Here is a 22,337-nt window from a genome sequence, read left to right as displayed (position 1 = left end):
AAAAATTTCAATTCTGTATGATTTATAAGCTTGTTTCCTCATGGGGACTTAAAATTGGTCAAAATTTACTGGTATTACTATACTTGTGGGGACATTTGGTCCCCATAACGTAGTGAATAGCAGTACACACACAGCCATAAAATTAATCTGGATTTTCATACAATCACAAATAATACCAATACCTTATTCCTTGCAAATTTAGCCGGAGTCTGTATGAATCAAAGTAAGAGGTGTGTGGTCATCGAGAGCCATTCTCCTCAGTAATGAGTCAAGATTTTTATAAATGTGTTCTTTAGCTTGTCAATCGTGAAAAATATTTCAAATATTTAAGAAACCCTATATAAAAGGCATCATTCAATGTAACATTTTAAGTAATGCAACTGAATTATACCTTATTGTTTTGCATATTTTTAAATCCCTGATAAAATCCCTTCATCTGGTATAGCACTTCTGCAACATTTACCCTACTAAAAATGTTCGTAGAATTGCTTATTTTTGGGGAAAACCGTTTTCCAGGTTATTCAGTGCAAGGTCCAACATGCGCAAATAAATAATTTGAAAGAATGTTTGTCCTTATCCCATTTCATTGGGGTTATCAATGTTAAAACGAAACAAGTTGTGGATCAATCTCAGAGGAAAGCTCATTGGTGTTACACTTCTATAATTTTGCTATTTTATAAAAAAAAAAAAGTAAAAGTGCTACGATTTAGATTTTATTCTTAAGACTATGATTAACAAATATGATAAGGTATGCCTAGTGTCAAATACTTACCAAGAACTTTTGAAGGGAGAATTGTCAATAATTAATGAAAATATAAGTCATAAAATTGAGCTGAAAAATGATCCACTTCCTACTAAGAGTTATGGCACCAGTCACTTTCAAGTGAAAGTAAGCTTTTTTTGTAGACTTGACATTTAAAATTCCTTCATAATCATTTGCTCTCCCATAAGTCTAAAACTATAACCCCAGGCAACAAGGTTCATCAAAACATTAGATGCGACTTGACTTAGAGGACAGACACAAAGAGTCATTTAATATTTTATTTGGAGGACCATGCAATAGCCATTAATGGCCCTTGACATTTTTACAAGTGTAGATCCTTCATTACCTCTACATAGTACAAAATAACTTTAAGTTACTAAAAAAAATGAAATACACCTAACAAAAATGGGGAGGGTGGGGGAAAAAAAAAAAAACCTGCACAGCATGTACATTTTACAACCTGCCTTGAAGAAATAAAGTTACTCGAACAGAACAATTAAAGATTAAGATTAGCAAAATGAAACTGCATTTACTGAGGGAATGCAGGAGGGGCCATGGGGAACTGCATGGACTGTGGCATCTGTTGGGGGTTGAAGGGGAACGGTGGAGGGTGGTTCATGCTGTTCTGAACGCCCCCTTGACTGGGACCAAACTGCTGGTTCTGATAGCCTTGGTTTCCATAGCCACCAGACTGATTGCCAAAGTTACCCTGTCCGTTATTGCTGTAACCCCCATTAAAGCTACTACTGCTGCTGCTGTTGTTGTAGCCGCTAGATCCATTTTGAGTCTTGTTTCCAAACACCTTCTTTTGCCCATAAGAGTCACCATTACGGTTGTCCTGGCTGTAGCTGTTGAAGTCCCGCCTGCTGCTGGAGTGGCGATCCCGGCGATCGTCCCTATACCCCCCACCTCGCCCTCCCCTTGAACGACCTGGAAAAGAAACGAGAAGTTAACTGGAATTCGCCAACAGATCAGAAACCAAATCTGAGCCGTACCCTTTTAGAGAGATTATGAAGTACAAAACTGTCTGTAGTTAAACCACAGTTCTTGTATCTCACCAATTGGATTTACCTCCTCTGTCTTCGGCCATTTGGATGAGCTTGGGGTTTATGGCTTGGTTGGCCTCGCGGAGGACAGAGACGAGGTCGTGAGCCTGTTTCATGTTGTTGGGCGTAAAGAAAGTGTACGCCGTGCCAGTTTTCTGACTGCGAGCCGTACGGCCAATGCGGTGAATGTAGTCCTCGGAATTGTTGGGGTAGTCATAGTTAATGACAAATTTGACGTCCTCCACATCTGTTAAGAGAAAATGGACGTGCCATGGCAGGAATAGAGGAGTGCGGGTGCACACCGCCACAGCAGCGAGAATAACAGACGTTAGCAAGGGAAACAAATGAACGATAGGTCATCGACTTACCATGCTGAGGAAAGGATGGTTAAAAATCAGGACTTTAAGGATCCAAATGACAATTAACATTGTCCTCTATTAAAAGTGACAAGACAAACTGCTGCATCTTGCCAAGACTCAACTTGCTCAAAAACAAGACCGATTATAGGGCTTAAATTTAAGGCTGACGCAAGCTTTCCAACCAACCGGTGCTCACTTGAAAGAAAATATGATTCTCTTTGGCAGGACTCGACATGACTGAAGCCAGCAAAAGGAGGGCACGCATCGACCAGCCGGGTAATCGCATTCAGTGCGGAGGCATGTAGATTAAAGCAACTGCTCTCGAAGGCAAAACTAAAATTTAATACAAGACACTTCCTATTACGAAAACGCCCAGTCCTTAAACTTAAAAAGTTCAACAGTTCAAGCTGTTGCGCGAGAGCAGATGCGAGCAGGACGCAAGTGCGACCACCCAACGGCGCCGCACTCCTCCATGGTATGCCGCCCCTTGGATTACGCCCCAATCACGGAGCTCCGACCACCTCTGAATGCAATTTGATTGGCTGGCAGACAGGCAGAACTCCACAGAGGAGCTCCTTACCCCCTCCTGGTGAACCTGGACGCGTCATGCCAAGGTCCTGCCTCCAAGACTCCACCTTCAGGTGAGAGGGGCTCAGAAAGGCACAGCAGTTAAAAGGAAACGGCAGAACTTCATAGAAAACACAATATGAAATGTTAAAGGACATATTAAGAAGGAATAACAAACCTAGTCCTCTGGAGGCGACATCTGTGGCGATGAGGATGGGCGCTTTTCCATATTTGAATTCTGTTGAAGCAGGAACACAAGTCAAATCAAGTGAATTAACCAAGAATGAGTTGATGATCCGAGACCTTTATGGTGAAAACGTACCATTGAGCACCCAATCCCTTTCCTGCTGGCTTTTGTCTCCATGGATACCCATTGCTGGCCACCTGTAATAAAAAAAAAGAAGCCAATGAAGTTAGTCCGTTTGATATCCGAACAAAGCAACCGTACCATGGTGAAGCAAAGGAGGTCATCTTACCCATCCCTACGCATCCTCCTAGTAAGGTCATCACACCTCCTTTTGGTCTCCACAAAGATAATGGTCTTGTTCTCCTTCTCACTCATGATTTCCTCCAGCAGACGTATCAGTCTGAAAAATAATAGTTCATCGTTATGCACTGCCTCACAGAGCCATCAAAACCAAACCGTAGTTCACTCCGAATGTTCCCAGCACTTACTTGTCCTCTTTCTCGCCATCATTGCAAACATCAACAATCTGTAGGATGTTGTGGTTGGCGCTGAGCTGCAGAGCACCAACGTTGATCTGTACATACTCCTTCAGGAAGTCCTCGGCTAGCTGCCTCACCTCTTTGGGCCACGTAGCACTCCACATTAGAGTCTGTCGGTCCGGCTACAGGAGGAAACCATAAGAAAATTAACATTTTTCAAGAGATAACAGCTATGAGTGCATTAAAATCCACCAAAACAATGCATACTCTAATTTGGTCCAAAATTTTCCGAATCTGAGGTTCAAAACCCATGTCAAGCATCCGGTCAGCTTCGTCCAGCACAAGATACGTGCATCTGCGCAGATTTGTTTTTCCGACTTCTAGGAAATCAATAAGTCTTCCGGGTGTGGCAATGCAGATCTCAACCCCTGAAAAAGCAGTAGAAATGTTAGACATTTAGCACACCATTAAAAAGGCATTCCAAAGAGATTCAAGCTCGGTTCCAATCGTACCCCTTTCCAGGTCCCGGATCTGTGGTCCTTTTGGAGCGCCTCCATAGATGCAGGTGGACTTGAGACGAGAAGCTTTGCCGTACTCTGCTGCCACCTGCTGGACTTGCTGTGCCAACTCACGGGTGGGAGCCAACACCAAGCACTAAAGAGAGAAACATCTGATTTAAAATGCCGATCTTAAGACAACGATTCGGATTTACACTTGACGGATTGTTGAACTTACAATGGGGCCATCTCCATGCTCCAGGAATGGTTGGTGGTTTATGTGAACAATAGCAGGAAGCAAGTACTGTAGAAGAAAACTCATTAAAACCTGTAAAAATGACTCGCAACTAGACAATATGACAGGATGGTTCATAAGCATCATACCGAGAGGGTTTTTCCCGAGCCAGTCTGTGCAATGCCGACCAAATCTTTGCCACTAAGTGCAACTGGCCACCCCTGAGCTTGAATGGGTGTTGGTTCAGTCCAGTTCTGTTTAGTGATCACATCCATTACATAGTCTACATAAAACATAAAAAATGGTTAGTTTAACCTTGTAAAACTCAAGTTTAATTAAAAAAAAAAAAAAAAAAAAAAAAGAGAAAGAAATCTTCCACAATTCTTCAAGCAAGCATCAACTTACTCGGAAAGCTTGCTTCATGGAACTTCATGATGGGTTTGGGACAGTCTCGACCCTTCACTGTGATCTCTTTAGTCCTCCTGTAGTGTTCAACATCTTGCTGCAATACAAAAGACACGCCACACCTTTAAAATCTCCAAATGAGGGGGGAAAAAACAAAACAAAAAAACCACACATCACAACCCACAATTGTGCATTTACTTACAGGTGACCTCCGAGAAACCTCGTGGTGCTCCTGATAGAAGTTCTTCTCAAACTTGGGGAGCTCATCCAGGTTCCAGTGCTTTTTCCGCAGACGGTCACCTGGATTCCCAAACTTCTTGCCCGGAGGTGGTCCATTTCTGCTGCCTCCAAAGCGTGGGGGGCCACTGCTGTAGCTATTAATAAATAAAACGACATTATTTTAGAACATTTGGACTTAAATTAACTGGTGGATGCCAGTATATATATGGTACCATGGAATTGGCATGGTCATGGTGCCAATACTTTAAGTGTGATACACATCTCAGTTTTTTTTTTTTTTTTTGGCGGGGGGGTTAACATCAACATTAAATAACCCCCCCCAAAAAACCATGTGTACAACACTCAAAGCAGAAACAAATATGGTAGTACCACAGTACAGTGATTTGTAAAATGGCATTTCCGATAAATACGCCATACCGTCATCTAGCACATCATTGGTTTACCATGGTAACATTGAAAAATAAAAAGGTACGCGTGCTTTTGTACTCATTACCCGACCAAAAAAAAACAAACGCCCGGTAAGCAAAACACAAAAGGTCTGAATAATACATGACAGAAGCTCAGGTTTCGATTCACATCGTGAATTCTTTTCTGCGCCACGTTTTAACGCCGCTGCCATTTTATTTCCTACCGGCAGGAGACAAAGAGGAAAAAACCGGCCGGCATTTTATAACATCACAGCCACATGGCCCGACGAGGCCTTTAAACGATATAAACCTACGAAATTCATATTAAATGTAACACGAACACGCCACTTTTCGACGTTTATAACATATTTTACAAGTTAAAACAACAGACACGCGTTTTCCACGCGATTTTTGTCGAGAAAATGGATACGTACCTACGCACCCTCTAATACACTAACACACATTCGGTCAGATTCAATCCCACGACAAACAGATTGTAAAATGATTCAATATATCGTGAAAATAATCGATTAACAGTCACGAAAATCTAATCAATCACAAAAACCGTATCGAATTAATATTTTTTAAACAACCACAAATCTTCCTTCGAAACACAAGAAATTCTTACCCTCTGTCACGACCGCGGTCTCTGTCGGAATATCCAGGCATATTGAAATCTGAAATTATAAATTAAAAAATAAATACTCGGACGTTCCTTTTCTCCAGTAATGCGCAGTGACGGTGCTTGTGAACGCCGACCACAACCTGCACTCGACGAGCTTTATAGGAAGAGGAAGTGGCTTCCGGAAAACTGCTGACGTCTTTCTGACGTTTGCGCGCACTCGTCGCTGAGCATGCGCGTTTGGAGATTAGACTTGTGTTTTTAAGATCTGCTGTTTAATCCCTGCAAAGACTGTTGTGAGGATACCATTATAAAATGGTGGCATGAGATGGTAATGCATGATTTGTATGATCATACTTCATGGTATTTACATTGAACTTACCGTGGTACATGTCCAAAAACAGTATGGCAGTAAGATGGCACTTTATGTTCTTTTTTTAAATTAGTGAACTGTAGTCAATAACAATGCACAACTTTGAATTTAATTGGCTCTAGAGTTAAAGGGTTAGTTCACCCAAAAATGAAAATTCTGTCATTAATTACTCACCCTCATGTCGTTCCACACCCGTAAGACCTTCGTTCATCTTCAGAACACAAATTAAGATATTTTTGATGAAATCTGATGGCTCCGTGAGGCCTCCATAGGGAGCAATGACATTTCCTCTCTCAAGATCCATAAAGGTACTAAAAACATATTTAAATCAGTTCATGTGAGTACAGTGGTTCAATATTAATATTATGAAGAGACAAGAATATTTTTGGTGCATCAAAAAACAAAACAAAATAACGACTTATATAGTGATGGCCGATTTCAAAGCAATGCTTCAGGAAGATTCGTTATGATTCTTCTGTGTCGAATCATGATTCGGATCGCGTGTCAAACTGCCAAGTGCTAAAATCACGTGACTTTGGCGAACAGCGATCAGCTGATTCGATACACTGCTTCAGGAAGCTTCGGAGCACAAATGAATCAGTGTTTTGAAATCGGTCATCACTAAACAAGTCGTTATTTAGTTTTTTTGGCGCACCAAAAATATTCTCGTTGCTTTATAATATTAATATTGAACCACTGTACTCACATGAACTGATTTAAATATGTTTTTAGTACATTAATGGTTCTTGAGAGAGGAAATGTCATTGCTCCCTATGCAGGCCTCACTGAGCCATCAGATTTCAACTAAAATATCTTAATTTGTGTTCTAAAGATGAACGAAGGACTTACGGGTTTGGAACGGCATGAGGGTGAGAAATAAATTACATTATTTTCATTTTTGGGTGAACTAACCCTTTAAGTGCTTTTAGAAAATCTATGAAACATTGTGGAAGTCTCAAGTTATAACCATATATAGGGAACCAAAATACTTGAAAATGCTATTTCTCTTCCAGGTTTTAGGACTACAAACTAAAAAACTCTTAGGTTTGGTTTCACATACATGGCTTAGATTAAGCAAAAGTTATGCATTAGTTCAATTAGTTCATTTAAGTAGCTTTTATACACACCCTAGAAAAAACTATTGTGCATCATGAGCCAAAATAATGGCACTGACATAAATTAAGATATTTGAAGACTTCAGATGCAATGCTGAAATTTTCTTCTAAAATGAGCATTTTTATCAAGCTTGTATGTTTATGTTCATTATTTCACTTTAATGGCAATGAAAATGACCTATTAATTGCCATTAAAGTGAAATTACTAAACCTAAACATACGAGCTTGATAAAAATGCTCATTTTAGAAGAAAATTTCAGCCTTAGTGGCTTTTGCATCTGAAGTCTTCATTTGTTTTCAGTTAAAACAGCTCAAATATGCATTTTAGTCTGGGTCTGGGCTTAAGGCTTGTATGTGAAACTGGAGGTTAGTTTAGAAGACAAATATAAATTGTGCCTATGTATGTTGTTATATATAGTTGTTTGAGAGAATGAAATATACTGAATATGTTTTTTACACGTACATTCACAAATGTGTTAATTTGTGTTATTTCATAGCTCTGATGATTTAAGTAACTATTATAAAATGTGAAAAAAATAGGTGTGGTCAAACTTGTGATTGGTAATGTAAGCTATAGAGTACAATTATATGTAGTAAATAAACAAGCACTCTATTGGCAGCGCTCCCAATGAGTTACACAACCTTGGGTAAAAGTTAAAAATTTAAGTCTGTCTTTCGATTTGGACAAATCAAGTATCGACACCTAGAATACTTGCTCAAAGGGGTATATTTACACCTCTCCCTGCTTTTTAAGATGGAGAACAATTTCTTTCTTATTCTAATAGGGGCATCAGCCCCTTTGTTCCAAGATGAACAGCCCACGTTGGTGTCACAAAAAGATTGTGAAGCACTCTGATACTCTTCTGCCACACTACTAAACCTAATACTACAGTATTTGCAATCATTCTTATTGCAGTTTGAATAAGGTAAATGAACTATGCATCAAGGATGTAACCCCTTTTAACATAGAATCCCAATAGTCAAATACAGATTAACTCAATTACTGAAATGAAAGAATAATTAAAGATTTTTTTTTTTTTTTTTTGCATTATTTGGACACAGTCATACAGAACCAGGCGGCCACAGTGATCCCATCAGGAAGGCAAGTTTAATCAGATCTAATTACACACAAAAATAAAACACTCTTACAAAAAAATGATAGTGTGTGTTACATTTAGCAAATTGCACCGGTCAGCTATGAAAGTTAAAAGTGTTGCTAGTAAATCATGCTATAAAGGAACGACCCTCTTAAAGTCAACAGGGCATCCAGTCCATATGGAGGCCTATTTAACTATACAATAATAATAATAATAATAATAATAAAAAAAGATTAAAAGAAGAGATAATGAAGAGATCTTTGTGTGTGCACCAGATTTAAATGAAATATATAATCATTCAGTCCATAAAGAGTTTGGTAAATAGAATTTTTTTTGCCTATTATATACAGCCATTATATAGTGTGTGTGCAAAATGTATTTTTTTTTTTCAAATCTAATTAAATTAAAAGATAAATGACAGTCAGTGACCCACATATATGAACAATATTCTATAACTATACAAAGCACCATCTCAGAATATTTAACTGATCCATCCAGAGGCTTTTTTTATTTTTTTTTTCACCTTCTTTCACACTCATTTATATAAAAAAAAAAAAAATGTAACAAAAGATGTATAGCTCATTTTCAGCGTATGCAAACTCTTAACAACAGTCCATGGTCATAGAGGATTGCTATAGACAGGCAGCATCTCAGAAACATTCAACAATATATAGATTTATATATATATATATATATATATATATATATATATATATATATATATATATATATATATATATATATATATATATATATATATATATATATAAACTGCATTTGTTTATTTATGCAGTTTCTTTTAATAATCCTGAAGAAACAGGTTTTCAAGCTGTGCATTTCGGAGGCTTACAAAGAGCACATTAGACATGCTTTTGTTGTTTTCTGCTAGATTTACACCTAAAGCTGATGTATTCCTATAAAAGATAGAACTGTTTCTTGTTCTTTAGTACAGCGATCCTCCTTGCAGTTCATCTGTAACGCTCACTGAAGGCCAGTGACATTTTTGCATGGTAAAAAGTTCAGTAAATTGGTACTACAACGGGTTAATAATAAATCACAAAAATAACAAGTGATATAGACACTCCTCTCCCTTGATTTCCATGAGGGGTAAACAATTGCATTTACTTCTTTTATGAAAGAAAAAAAAAAACAAAAAAAAACAAAGCCCAAAACAAATGAGAAGGTATGAAATGGAAGACATTTCACGTCTCATTAACATGCTCATACATATTCATCATATTTAAATCTTTTAAAGGGTTCAGTTGACATCTGAGACAAATTAGAATTCCATTACCAAAAAAAGTGGACACCAATAATGCATATTAAAATGTTTTTCTTCACAATTTGTAGTTTTCTTTAAAAAAACAAACAAACAAAAAAGATGGAATTTGTCAGACATTCAAAGCAAGCCAATGCCAACCTCACTGAAGCCTTTTTCAATGGGCACATCCTTTTTTAAAACTTCATTTTTTGCTCTGGAAACATCGGCAACGCTTCCTACGACGATGCCAATATATTATATCTGTATAATTTTATTCTTTTCACCTTGTCCTCTCACACTGTATAAAAATAAAGCTAGACTAACTACCTACCTACCTAAGAATTCATGTATTCGTTCGTTCACTTTCATCAAGCTTATGAGTCGGACTGCGGATGACACCAGTCTCCGGGAATGAAGCACAGGTAGTCAAGATGGTGTCCGGTGTAGGGCAGCCCAAAAGAGGCCAGCGGAGCCCAGTTCCCTGATCGGAAGGAAAGTCATCTCGAGGCCTGCTAAAGTCCAAGCAAGCCGAGGATCAGCACCCTGTGCAACAAGAAAAGTTTCAAGTCCCAAATGACCAACTTTGCAGTATTTTTGTTGACATTGGTATCTTCCTCTCGTCTCGTCTTCGGTAAGGACAGTAGTGCTTCTACGTTAGCTTATGCTTGAACGCTTTTGTTCTGCGTGCCCCGCTAAAGTTCGGCCTCTCTTAACGTCTAGTCTGTGAAAATGCTACATGAAATACTGTTAATATGTTGTCTTAATGCTAAAAATAAAAGTATGGAGTTAAAAAAAAAAAAGGAAGAGGAAGAGGAGGTTCCAAAATAGTGAGTAAAAGAGTTACTAGCAGCTGAAAAGATCCACTGTTTTCTTCTCTTCTTTTCAAATAATGCAGAAAGATCTGTATAGCAGCATCAGGCGTTGAGTGCTGCGGTATAATCCACCCTTCCTCAGCCCTTCCGTCTGAGCTTCCCCGTGAGGCCCACACGTCTGTCGGCTGATTGACAGGTCTGTCCCGCCTGGAGAAAGGTTCCTCTGCGAGCGCCAGCCGCAGACGATCATTCCACAGCGAAGCCGCAGGTCTCCTCGATGGCCGTCAGCAGTTTGTCGTAGAGTTTATCGTAGCTCTCGTATGGAGGAATGTCAATACGGTTGAAGCTGAGATGAAGTTTAAAAGAAACAAATAGCATTGGTGAATCAGAGTGCAGAAGATGTTAGTAGTTTGTACTAATGACCGATTTATATACTGTTTAGTACTTGACACTTGAGATTATTGTATCAGGTGAAACCATTTAACACAAGTGTTAGCTGTTCCATGCACCGGCTTCAAAATCTACGGACGACTATGCTAATTTCTGTTTTAAAATATTTTTTATATTTATAGACTACCTTTTCAAAAGTTTGTGGTCTGCAAGATATTTTAATGTTTTTGAAAGAAGCCTATTATTCTCACCAAGGCTGCATTTATTTGATCAAACATACAGTAAAAACAGTAATATTGGTGAAATATAATTACAATTTAAAGGTGCCCTAGAACCAGTTTTAAAAAGATGTAATATAAGTCTAAAGTGCCCCCTGAATGTGTCTGTGAAGTTGCAGCTCAAAATACCCCATAGATTTTTTAAATTCATTTTTTTTAACTGCCTATTTTGAGCCATAATTATATATGCGCGCGACCCCTTTAAATCTTGTGCTCCCCGCCCCCGAGCTCACGACTGCCTTAACCAACATAAAAAAAGTTCACACAGCTAATATAACCCTCAAAATGGATCTTTACAAAGTGTTCATCATTCATGCTGCATGCATGCTTCAGATCATGTGAGTATAGTATTTATTTGGATGTTTACATTTGATTCTGAATGAGTTTAAGGCTGTGCTCTGTGGCTAAAGCTAACATTACACACTGTTGGAGAGATTTATAAAGAATGAAGTTGTGTTTATGAATTATACAGACTGCAAGTGTTTAAAAAATGAAAATAATGTCAGTCTTGTCTCCGTGAATACAGTAAGAAACGATGGTAACTTTAACCACATTTAACAGTACATTAGCAACATGCTAACGAAACGTTACAAAGACAATTTACAAATATCTCTAAAAATATCATGATATCATGGATCATATCAGTTATTATCGCTCCATCTGCCATTTTTCGCTGTTGTCCTTGCTTGCTTACCTAGTCTGATGATTCAGCTGTGCACAGATACAGACGTTAATACTGGCTGCCCTTGTGTAATGCCTTGAACATGAGCTGGCATATGCAAATATTGGGGGCGTACATATTAATGATCCCGACTGTTACGTAACAGTCGGTGTTATGTTGAGATTTGCCTGTTCTTCGGAGGTCTTTTAAACAAATGAGATTTATATAAGAAGGAGGAAACAATGGAGTTTGAGACTCACTGTATGTCATTTCCATGTACTGAACTCTTGTTATTTGACAATGCCGAGGTAAATTAAATTTTTGATTCTAGGGCACCTTTAAAATAACTTTTCTATATTAATGCATGAAGAGTTCAGATGAAAAAAACTCCATCTGACATGTTTTCTTTTTAAATGAGCTTTTTTTTTTTACCAGGCTCCTATGTTTAGGTTCAGTAATTTCACTTTAATGGCAAAGAAAAGGTCAGTTATTGAACTTTATTTTCACTTTAGTCAATACATTGATATCTAACAAAATTGACTGTCTTTTGCTGCAAAACCAGCTAAGTTCCATGTGTGCTTTTTATACAAAAGTCCACCTCTTTGGACAACAAGACATAGTAAAATGTCAGTTTCTATCAGCTTTACAGCAGCACAAGGAACACTTATGTTTACTTGCTAATCACTAAATCCTGTCATTGCCACTGTAATGATGGACAAAACATGATAAAAACTTGCAGCTCAGCAATTGAAAGCCGGCTCATACGCACACCGCCATTCATCTTGATATCATATGATTCAATTTGCATCTTCTGACTGGATCTTCTGTGGACTTAGAGGCTTTTGCTGACAAACGGAAGTGGCTTCTAGTGGTTTCTGCCAACGAACCAGTATTTCTGAATGGGCTGACGCTGGGATTTGAGGCGAAAGTACTTGATGAACGAACGTATACTATATGCGGAGAACATTCCCTCAATATCATCTCATTTTTGATGAAGGTGGCATTTAGCGGCTTTTGCATCTGAACTCTTCACATTTAAAATGTAATTTATTCCTCAAAAGCTGATCAAAGCTGAATTTTCAGCATCATTACTCCAGTGTTCAGTGTCACATGATCCTTCAGAAATCATTCTAATATGATGATTTGCTGTTCAATAAACATTTCTTATTATTATCAATGTTGAAAACAGTTGTGCTGCTTATTAATAAGGAAACTTTTATTTTATTCAGGATCCTTTGATGAATAAAAAGTTCAAAAGAACCAAACTTATTTGAAATATCTTTTGCACACTATAAATGTCTTTACTGTCACTTTTGAACAATTTAATGTGTCTTTGCTGAATAAACATATGAATTTCTTTCGAAAACATCTTACTGACCACAAATGTTTTAATGGTATTGTATAATACTTTAATTATTTCTACAATTTAATAATAATAAAAAAACATAAAATGATAATACAAATTTTGTATATGTGTCACTGCTCTCTAAATATTGCCACTGTCCTTTGAAAAGCCCATATTGTTTGACCACTAGTCTATAGCAATGTGCTTACCAAGTGTGTGCTTTGGGCAGGTTGTTGGTGCTGGCGTCAATCTGGTGAATGGTGAAGAGGCGTGGTCCAGCAGCACCTGATCATACAGCGTTTTAGTACAAACATATACGTATGATTTCAAGTAAGTAAGAAACTTGATCATATTTCCAGGACAGACTCTAGTTCAAAACCATTGCAATAATAAACACATGATTTGAAACCCTAAAAAAAAGATCTATCTATCTATCTATCTATCTATCTATCTATCTATCTATCTATCTATCTATCTATCTATCTATCTATCTATCTATCTATCTATCTATCTATCTATCTATCTATCTATCTATCTATCTATCTATCTATCTATCTATCTATCTATCTATCTATCTAAACATAATAAAATAGATTAGCCCATGTTATATGTATCAAATTGATGTAACTGTACACAAGTCTGAGCTTCCTTTCCAGATCCTGAAAGAGAAACTGGTGACCTCAGGTACCTTGCAGGGCTTTGAATCCTTGCAGCGGTACTCTGGAAGAGCCGGTGACAAACTGCAGCAGTCTGGCTCTCCGCTCCTCATCGTACGACTCCACGGCCCGCCAGAACCACTTCACGATGTTACTGTCAGGCGTGCAGTGCTTCAGACGGGTGTTTGACTTCCAGTCATTGATATCGATCTTCCCCAGTCCACACACAATAAGCTGAAAGTAAGAGAAACACTTGAACCCTGCTCACTGTTATGGTTGGCAATGGCAATTATGAAGGACTGATGTTTTCATACCTCCAACTCTTTCTCATCAAACGCCTTGAGTAGGTGTTGTGGGATGACCTCATTAAACCCTTTCTGCAGGGCCAGGAACTGAGCCTCGATGCCCCTCAGGAACCGCCAGTTCACATACAGCCTGTGCAAAAACAGGCACGAGACGTTACAACTCTGCAGAGACGCATTAGAACGGGAGGAGGAAGGTGCTGAAGGACCCCACGCTTACCTTACATACTCCTTCTTGGTGTCCTGGGTGACGGGGATGCTCTTGCCATTGGGTTTCAGCTCATGCTGAATGATCTCTCCGTATGCATTGTGTTCTACGCAGAACGTGTGGTCCAACACCCCCGTGATGTCATTATCTCTGAATACACACAGAGAAGAAAAAAGGTTCATTATTATTTTATTAATTATGTATGCATTATAGACGGTTTCCACTGTTACATGCATGGCCCGAAGTTAACTGAGTAGTCTGTGTTTGTTGAACGAGTCTGGTAGTAACTTTGTTACAATTATGTTTGGCCAAACAACAGTTCTTTTCTTCTACTGATAACCCAAAATACTGGCTAGACATAGTTTTAACTGGCTAGCTAATGTAATTTACTTGGAATTTATTTCACTTGTTATCAGAAATAAAGTTAAGTTTGGGCCACAAAATGTTTGTTTATGTTGTTGCCGTTGAATCTATATATATATATATATATATATATATATATATATATACACAGTACAGTCCAAAAGTTTGGAACCACTAAGATTTATAATGTTTTTAAAAGAAGTTCCGTCTGCTCACCAAGGCTACATTTATTTAAATAAAAAAATACAGTAAAAAACAGTAATATTGTGAAATATTATTACAATTTAAAATAACTGTGTACTATTTAAATATATTTCACAAAGTAATTTATTCCTGTGACGCAAAGCTGTATTTTCAGCATCGTTACTCCAGTCTTCAGTGTCACATGATCCTTCAGAAATCATTCTAATATGATGATCTGCTGCTCAAGAAACATTTATGATTATTTTCAATGTTGAAAACAGTTGTGTACTTTTTTTTTTCAGGATTCCTTGATGAATAGAAAGTTCAAAAGAACAGCATTTATCTGAAATACAAAGCTTCTGTAGCATTATACACTACCGTTCAAAAGTTTGGGGTCAGTAAGAATTTTTATTTTTATTTTTTTTGAAAAGAAATTAAAGAAATTAATACTTTTATTCAGCAAGGATGAATTAAAGCAATCAAAAGTGGCAGTAAAGACATTTATAATGTTACAAAAGATTAGATTTCAGATAAACACTGTTCTTTTGAACTTTCTATTCATCAAATAATCCTGAAAAAAAATATTGTACACAAATATTTTGTACAATTGTACACATTAAATGTTTCTTGAGCAGCAGATCAGCATATTAGAATGATTTCTGAAGGATCATGTGACACTGAAGACTGGAGTAATGATGCTGAAAATTCAGCTTTACCATCACAGGAATAAATTACTTTGTGAAATATATTCAAATAGAAAACAGTTATTTTAAATTGTAATAATATTTCACAATATTACTGCTTTTACTGTATTTTTAATTAAATAAATGTAGCCTTGGTGAGCAGACGAAACTTCTTTTAAAAACATTAAAAATCTTAGTGGTTCCAAACTTTTGGACTGTACTGTATATAGACTGTTTCAACAGCAACAACATAAACAAACATTTTAATTTATTGGATGAATAAATTGTGCAACATAAAAAAATAAAATGTTTTTTTTTTCTCTATCTATATATCTACAAGCAAGACGACATTAAGTCTCAGGACCCACTTTATATTAAGTGTCTTTAACTACTATACAGTATATTAACATTTAAATTAATAATTTGATACAATGCACTTATTGTATATATATAAATGTTGTATATATATATATATATTGTATATATATAAAATACCTGCATGTAATTACATCAGTAATTACAGCTATAATTTCACTGTTGACCCTTCCCTTACTCCTTAACCCTAACATACCACAAACCTGTAACCAATACAATATAAATACACACAAAGTACACTGTACCTAACAATTATATTTGATGTATATACATAGTAGTTTAAGACACCTTATATAAAGTGGGACCAACTCATAAATATTATATAATTATAACAATATATTACTATAATTATAATATTATTAAAAAAAACATGTTTATTATTATTATTATTATTGTATTATATAATTATATTATAATATAGAATTATATTTTATTACTATTATTATTATGAAGCATAGACTGTTTTTTTTATCATGCATCATTTCAGGCCCTCTTTTGCTGAAAATACAGACAGAGTCATAATTGTATTACAGTCAATTTTTGAGTGTATATTGTACTGTACGAATAGACGTATAAAGCACACTGACAGGATCCAAACAAGGCTGTTGTGGAGGTCTGGATCCACTGATTCCATGTCATCCAGAGTGATGGGTTTCCCTAGCAACTGCTTGTAGAAAGGCAGAGTGAAGCCTCCATCTATATAGTGGCCATGGAAAACAGCCATTCCCATAATCCTCCCCACAAAGTGGAAATAGGACAAATGCTCCTAAAAAAACAAATAAAAAAGAAAACATAAAAGGTGAGTGTTTTTTGTAAAGTGTTTGCATTTAATGAATATCTGCTTCAGCTCCAGGTCCACTCACCGGATTAACAGCAGAGTCCGGGTTGATCTGTAGCGTGTAGATGTCGTCTCGTGAATACTGGAACAGTCCATAGTATGGATTTAACATCTCATGCGACAGCAAGTATAACCACTCCCTATGACACAAACACACATATTGGCACAAACTATCAACAGACATGGCCCATGTTATACTCAAATTCCACCACTAGATGGACACACCAGCTTGAAAAGTCAGCAGGAAACTGCATTCATAACCCATTTTACTGCCATACTGTGGTATATGTATCAGTTGAACAGGATGCCATACAAAAACGTATGCTGGTTGTGGAAAATGTAACAGGTGGTTCATCAGGGGAAAAGGAAAGTCATTTCAGAGGTGGACAAAGTTACAAATGTGCATCTTTCATCAAAATTACAGACATTTTTCTTCAATCAGCTTTAAAGCCACACTATGTAACATGTGTTTATATTTTAGACCTGGCTGAATGGTTTTGAAATGCTGTAAAAGCGACATGGAGATGGTGTTTTTATTACTTAAATGGTTAGTTTACCCAAAAATAAAATTTATTTCATTAATTACTCACCCTCATGTCGTTCCAAACCCGTAAGATGTTCGTTCATCTTCAGAACACAAATTAAGATGTTTTTGATGAAATCCGAGGGTTTCTGATCCACACATAGGCAACAACATCATTGCACCTTTTGACATCCAGAAAGATAGTTGAAAACATGGTTTCTTGTCAATTCATAACATTAAGGTTGAACCACTGTTGTCATGATGACTACTTTAACCATGTTTTAACTATCTTTCTGGATGTCAAAAGGTGCAATGATGTTGGTGCCTATGTGTGGGATCAGATACCCTCGGATTTCATCAAAAATATCTTAATTTGTGTCTCGATGAGGACACTTAATGTCAGAAATTTTATTTTTGGATGAACTAACCCTTTAACAGGTGAGTAATGTATTTTATTGAATAGATAAATTGCCAAATGTAGAGTTCATTGTGAAGTCATATAGTCATTTTGTCATATATATCCGCACAGTCACACAGAGCCGAAGCACAACCAAAACAATGTTCTTCTGCAAAATGCATGCAGTTTTGTTTTTTAACCACTAGAGGGACAAAAGTTACATAGTGAATGTTTTTTGCTCAGTATCAAACTCATACCTAGCGACTCCACCATAGTCGAGACCTTCCTCTCCTCTGAACTTGACCATCAACCTCTTCCACAGGTCCTTCGGCCTCATCTTCATCACTTGCCGGTATGATTCCTGAGGAGATAGTAGAGACACAGATTAAATTTATGAAGGGTTACAGAAAGGTCACAAATCTTTCACTACAGCATTAAACAGACCAATAAAAGGACGCACAAGTCATCTATATGATCATACTTACAGTAGATTGAGATGGAAAGTTCACACTAAGGGTTTAGAAAATACTAATTTTTTAAAACTTTTTTTACTTCACATAACTGTCATGGGTCATAAACAAATATTATGCTGGTGTTATTTTAGTATCAGAGATACTATTATAGATTTTATTAATAGTTAGATTTTTTCCCCCCGATTTTTAGTTAAAGTTTTTGTTGGGTATTGTCACTTTTTAAATGGTCTAAATACTTTTATTCATTTTTATTTGAATTTTAGTTACATTAGTACATCAAATTAAACTAAATGAGAAATGAATTCTTGGCAACTAGCTGAAATAGAATAAGTTTAACACATTTTTTAACTATTTTATTTAAGTTAATGTTTATTTTATTTAAAGCAAAAACAGATTAGTTAACTATAATAACCCTGGTATGTACCCAAGAGCAGAAAACACAATACATAAAAAAAAGAGAGCAGCATGTTGGAATGCAGCATGCAGAAATGCCTGTGCGTATCCAGCTCAACACCCTTAAACACCCCAAACCAGATGACCAAACAGATGCACAGACCAAAAATCACTTCAAGCTGAGCAAGGGGGGTGGGGGGTAAATGTTTTTCCAACAGGCCTGAGATGAGGCTCAGAAGCGTGTGAAGTACATGTCACACGCATTAGCTGAACTCAGCGGGGTGTTTTGCTGCATGCTAATGAAGTTTAACATCATGTCTGATACATTATGGCTTTTTCCACACACAAATTGATTTGTGGGTAACATCCAGCAGAGCTCAAAGGCCTTTATGGTAAAGGTTATCCTGGCCTTCGGGCTTTGTAACAGCAATTAAAGGCTGGTTCAGACTGACAGGTGTTACTGGTGCAACTAACACCTTCGAAATGACAACAGAGATCCCATCTGCCTGCTCGCTGACGACAAGTCTCAGAGCTGACAACTGAGTCTACGCGAACTTGGGTTCTGCTGCTTCGTGAGGTTGCGGGGTATGTAACAAAAAAACACACAGACATACAAAAAACAACAAAAAAAGCCCAAAGAAATGTGAGTGTTTTATTTGTTTAGGCCACTTGAGTTTCTATTGGATAGACATGTAGTAGAGAGAGAATAAAAATGATGGTGAAAAGAGGCAGGAACGAGAGGTGGATTTGAACTTGAGTATAAATAAGTATTAAACCATTTTATTTCTCAGTATCTTAGCTTTGTTTTACAGTAAAAATATCTTAATACTTGAGAAGCAAAATTACAAGATGAATCTAATGAAATTTAGAGAGGTTTATGCTTTTTTCACATTTTTAATTTGCCAGTGGGATAAAGAGAACCTTAATATAATTTTTCATAGATTGCACTAAGTAAAATAATATAGAGATATTTTTATAAGAATAGCCAAAAATACTGATGTTAAAATTTGCATAGTGCTCTAATTAAAACACCATTCGCTAAAACAGCAGTATAGCTGGTGAGTTCGATTCATTTCTATGAATCAAACTGTCGGTTTCAGTGAACTGATTCAAAACTCTGATTCAATGATTTATTTGCATCGCCCCCAAAATGTTCACAGAAGTCTCTACATTATATTGTTCATATATTAAAATCTTTTAGTAATATATTTGTAGGCAAATATTGCTACTTTTACTATGTTTGGTTAGACTGAAAAATAGTTATTTTTAACTTTATTTTTTTCTGTGTTCTAGTTCCAAAATTAAATGTGGCTACAGTGGCTGTTTGTTTGAGTGATTTGATTATTCCTCTAATTAAAATCAAAACCTCATAAATACATAAATATCAACACTACTGTCCTAAAATTTGGGGTCTGTAAAATTTGTAAATGTTTTTTTAAAGAAGTCTCTTATGCTCACCAAGGCTGCAGTTATTTGATCAAAAATACAGTAAAAACAGTAATATTGTGGAATTTCTGTGGAAACTGTGATACAATTTTTTTCAAGATTCTTTGATTAATAAAAAGTTCTAAAAAAACAGCCTTTACTGATTTAGAAATCTTCTGTAACACTATAAATGTCTTTGTGACTTATGATCAATTTAATGCATTCTTGCTGAATAAAAGTATTACTTTCTTCCAAAAAAGAAGAAAATCTTACTGACCCCAAACCTTTAAATGGAAGTACATCTTGAATATTGTCAAAAGGCAGAAATATAACCAAGTCCTAATTATAAGCTGCGTTTAATGTTTGCAAATATATTTTTAACAGAATTTGCTGCTGTAAATCCATTCATCAGTGTGACTTTAGAGTCTCACCTCAAAGATCTCCTCACGCGAGACCTCGATGCGGCAGTGTCCCGCCTGAGGCTGCTGCTGGGACAGCTCCTGTCTCAAGATCTTCAGTTTCTGCACCAGATCTCGCTTGTACTTGGGCACCGTGAGACATTCGGGGTCCTCTGGGAGATTTCCGGGAGACATGACAGACTGGGCCTGCTCCTTCAGCTGTCCGGGACGACTGCGGACAAAAAAAGAGCGAGGGGAAAAGCAAAACGGGGAAGATAAATTGAGATGAAACGTTCTGACAGCACACATTCATAAACACTGATGTCTGACCCCATCTTCACCCTTGATGCCAGAGCAGCTTCGCCCTTTCAGTGCCAACTCACAGGTACAGTGCTCAGCGTAAATGAGTTTTGAAAAGTAACATTTTCTCAATGAACACAAAAACAATTTCTAAGATGCTGACAAGACTAAGTTTTACATAACATCTGTTTAACTTATATTATTAACCTTACTTTCATGTTATAACAGAGAACAAAATTTTCAGTTTTACTCAAATATGGGTAATGCAAAAATGAGTACACCCCACTGAAAGTCTCTAGAGCAAAGCTAAATTTTAGACTACAAATGTCTAATTTAACAAGAATTCAACCACAGGTGAGTCTAATTATTCATTACACAGGTGTCCAGCAGACAGTTGACTATAAAAGGGTGTTAAAAACCCCTTCCCATTTCATTCTGTCAGCAATGGCACCACATGGAAGAGAAATGTCACAAGACCTGAGAAAGAAAATAATTTCTTTACACCGGAAATGGCTACAAGGCTACAAGAAGATCAGCAAAGCTTTACTTATCAGTCAGAATACTGTAGCAAAAGTGGTGCAAAAATGTAAAAAAGATGAAACTGCAACCATCTCACAGAGACGTCCAGGTTTAAATGTCATCGCATTAGAATACTGAATGTCAAATGTTGAGACATCGGCAAACAAATGCTGCTCGAGTGAAAGTTCAGTGCTTGACAAATAAAGACGGAGTGAGAGGGCAGAGGTGTGTTCATATGTAGCACCCAAAAATACAAATGAAGTGAAGTGTGCATACATTCATCCATAAACGACACATTCCTTTATATGAAAACACCCACTCACTTATCACTCCATACACACTTCACAGACACTCTCAGACTCATTTATCCATGTGACACCATGATCCTTGCGCTCGTTCTCAGTCCGCACGTGACCCACATTCCTCAAATATTCCCTTCCTCCCATTCTTTTTCCTTGACACGCAGAAACTCACTTCTCTTTGCCTGCAGTTTTCCAGCTTTACAGCACTTAAAGGATTAGTTCACCCAAAAATGAAATTTCTGTCATTAATTACTCACCCTCATGTCGTTCCACACCCATAAGACCTTTGTTCATCTTCAGAACACAAATTAAGACATTTTTGATGAAATCCAAGAGCTCTCTGATTCACACATAGGCAGCGACGTCATTGCACCTTCTGAGGTCCAGAAAGGTACTAAAGACATCGTTAAAATAGTCGACGTGACTACAGTGGTTCATCCTTAATGTTATGAAGCTTCTTCTCTTCCCTGTCAGTCTCCTACGCAGTTTACATTGTATAGACAACGCAGAACTCAGAACTCCGACTCAGTATTGGCGGATGCCGTACATGTGAGCAACACAACGAAAAACTGGAAGCGCTGCACTGTGTGTGTCTATAGTCACGTTGACTATTTTAGCGATGTCTTTACCTCCTTTCTGGGCCTTGAAAAGTGCAATGTCATTGCTGCCCATGTGTGGTTCAGAAACCTCTCGGATTTTATCAAAAACATCTTAATTTGTATTCTGAAGATGAACGAAGGTCTTACAGGCTTGGAACAACATGAGGATAATTAATGACAATGTGAATCTGAATCGATGTGTAAACAGCCTAGATCAGTTCTTACTGCTACTGTGTAAAAACAGCCTGATGTTCATTATAA

The 22,337-nt window shown here is 37.0% G+C and overlaps 2 protein-coding genes across 4 annotated transcripts in view; both read right to left on the bottom strand.

Annotated features, from left to right (window-relative positions):
* Positions 1-1,027: 1,027 nt before the first annotated feature.
* ddx5 (DEAD (Asp-Glu-Ala-Asp) box helicase 5) lies at positions 1,028-5,972 on the bottom strand. 2 transcript variants are annotated; one of them, XM_067381534.1, is made up of 13 exons: positions 5,814-5,972; positions 4,741-4,912; positions 4,539-4,635; positions 4,283-4,416; positions 4,137-4,202; positions 3,914-4,055; positions 3,669-3,829; positions 3,411-3,583; positions 3,212-3,322; positions 3,058-3,119; positions 2,914-2,973; positions 1,835-2,056; positions 1,028-1,693 (listed from the first exon to the last, which is right to left on the bottom strand). In XM_067381534.1, exons 1-13 carry the CDS (start codon positions 5,852-5,854, stop codon positions 1,293-1,295), a joined length of 1,842 nt encoding a protein of 613 aa, XP_067237635.1. In that variant the 5' UTR covers positions 5,855-5,972; the 3' UTR covers positions 1,028-1,292. The 2 variants fall into 2 exon arrangements, with proteins under 2 accessions (XP_067237635.1, XP_067237636.1); XM_067381535.1 differs by having other exon boundaries at positions 1,524-1,693; positions 1,822-2,056.
* Positions 5,973-9,187: 3,215 nt separating this feature from the next.
* Positions 9,188-22,337, bottom strand: part of smurf2 (SMAD specific E3 ubiquitin protein ligase 2) — a 60,339-nt gene continuing 47,189 nt past the window's right edge. For both annotated transcript variants that reach the window (XM_067381531.1, XM_067381532.1), the window contains 9 exons: positions 20,390-20,588; positions 17,925-18,028; positions 16,773-16,887; positions 16,497-16,675; positions 14,318-14,455; positions 14,110-14,230; positions 13,828-14,029; positions 13,349-13,424; positions 9,188-10,811 (listed from right to left, as the gene is read on the bottom strand). In XM_067381531.1, the coding sequence (XP_067237632.1) occupies positions 10,712-10,811; positions 13,349-13,424; positions 13,828-14,029; positions 14,110-14,230; positions 14,318-14,455; positions 16,497-16,675; positions 16,773-16,887; positions 17,925-18,028; positions 20,390-20,588 (1,234 nt within the window). In that variant the 3' untranslated portion in view covers positions 9,188-10,711. The remainder of the gene's footprint in view (positions 10,812-13,348; positions 13,425-13,827; positions 14,030-14,109; positions 14,231-14,317; positions 14,456-16,496; positions 16,676-16,772; positions 16,888-17,924; positions 18,029-20,389; positions 20,589-22,337) is intronic.

The sequence above is a fragment of the Chanodichthys erythropterus genome, chromosome 3 (assembly GCF_024489055.1).
Source record: "Chanodichthys erythropterus isolate Z2021 chromosome 3, ASM2448905v1, whole genome shotgun sequence".
Classification (NCBI taxonomy): domain Eukaryota; kingdom Metazoa; phylum Chordata; class Actinopteri; order Cypriniformes; family Xenocyprididae; genus Chanodichthys; species Chanodichthys erythropterus.
The sequence above is the reverse complement of the archived record's forward strand: the minus strand, read 5'-3'. Positions and strand labels throughout refer to the sequence as shown.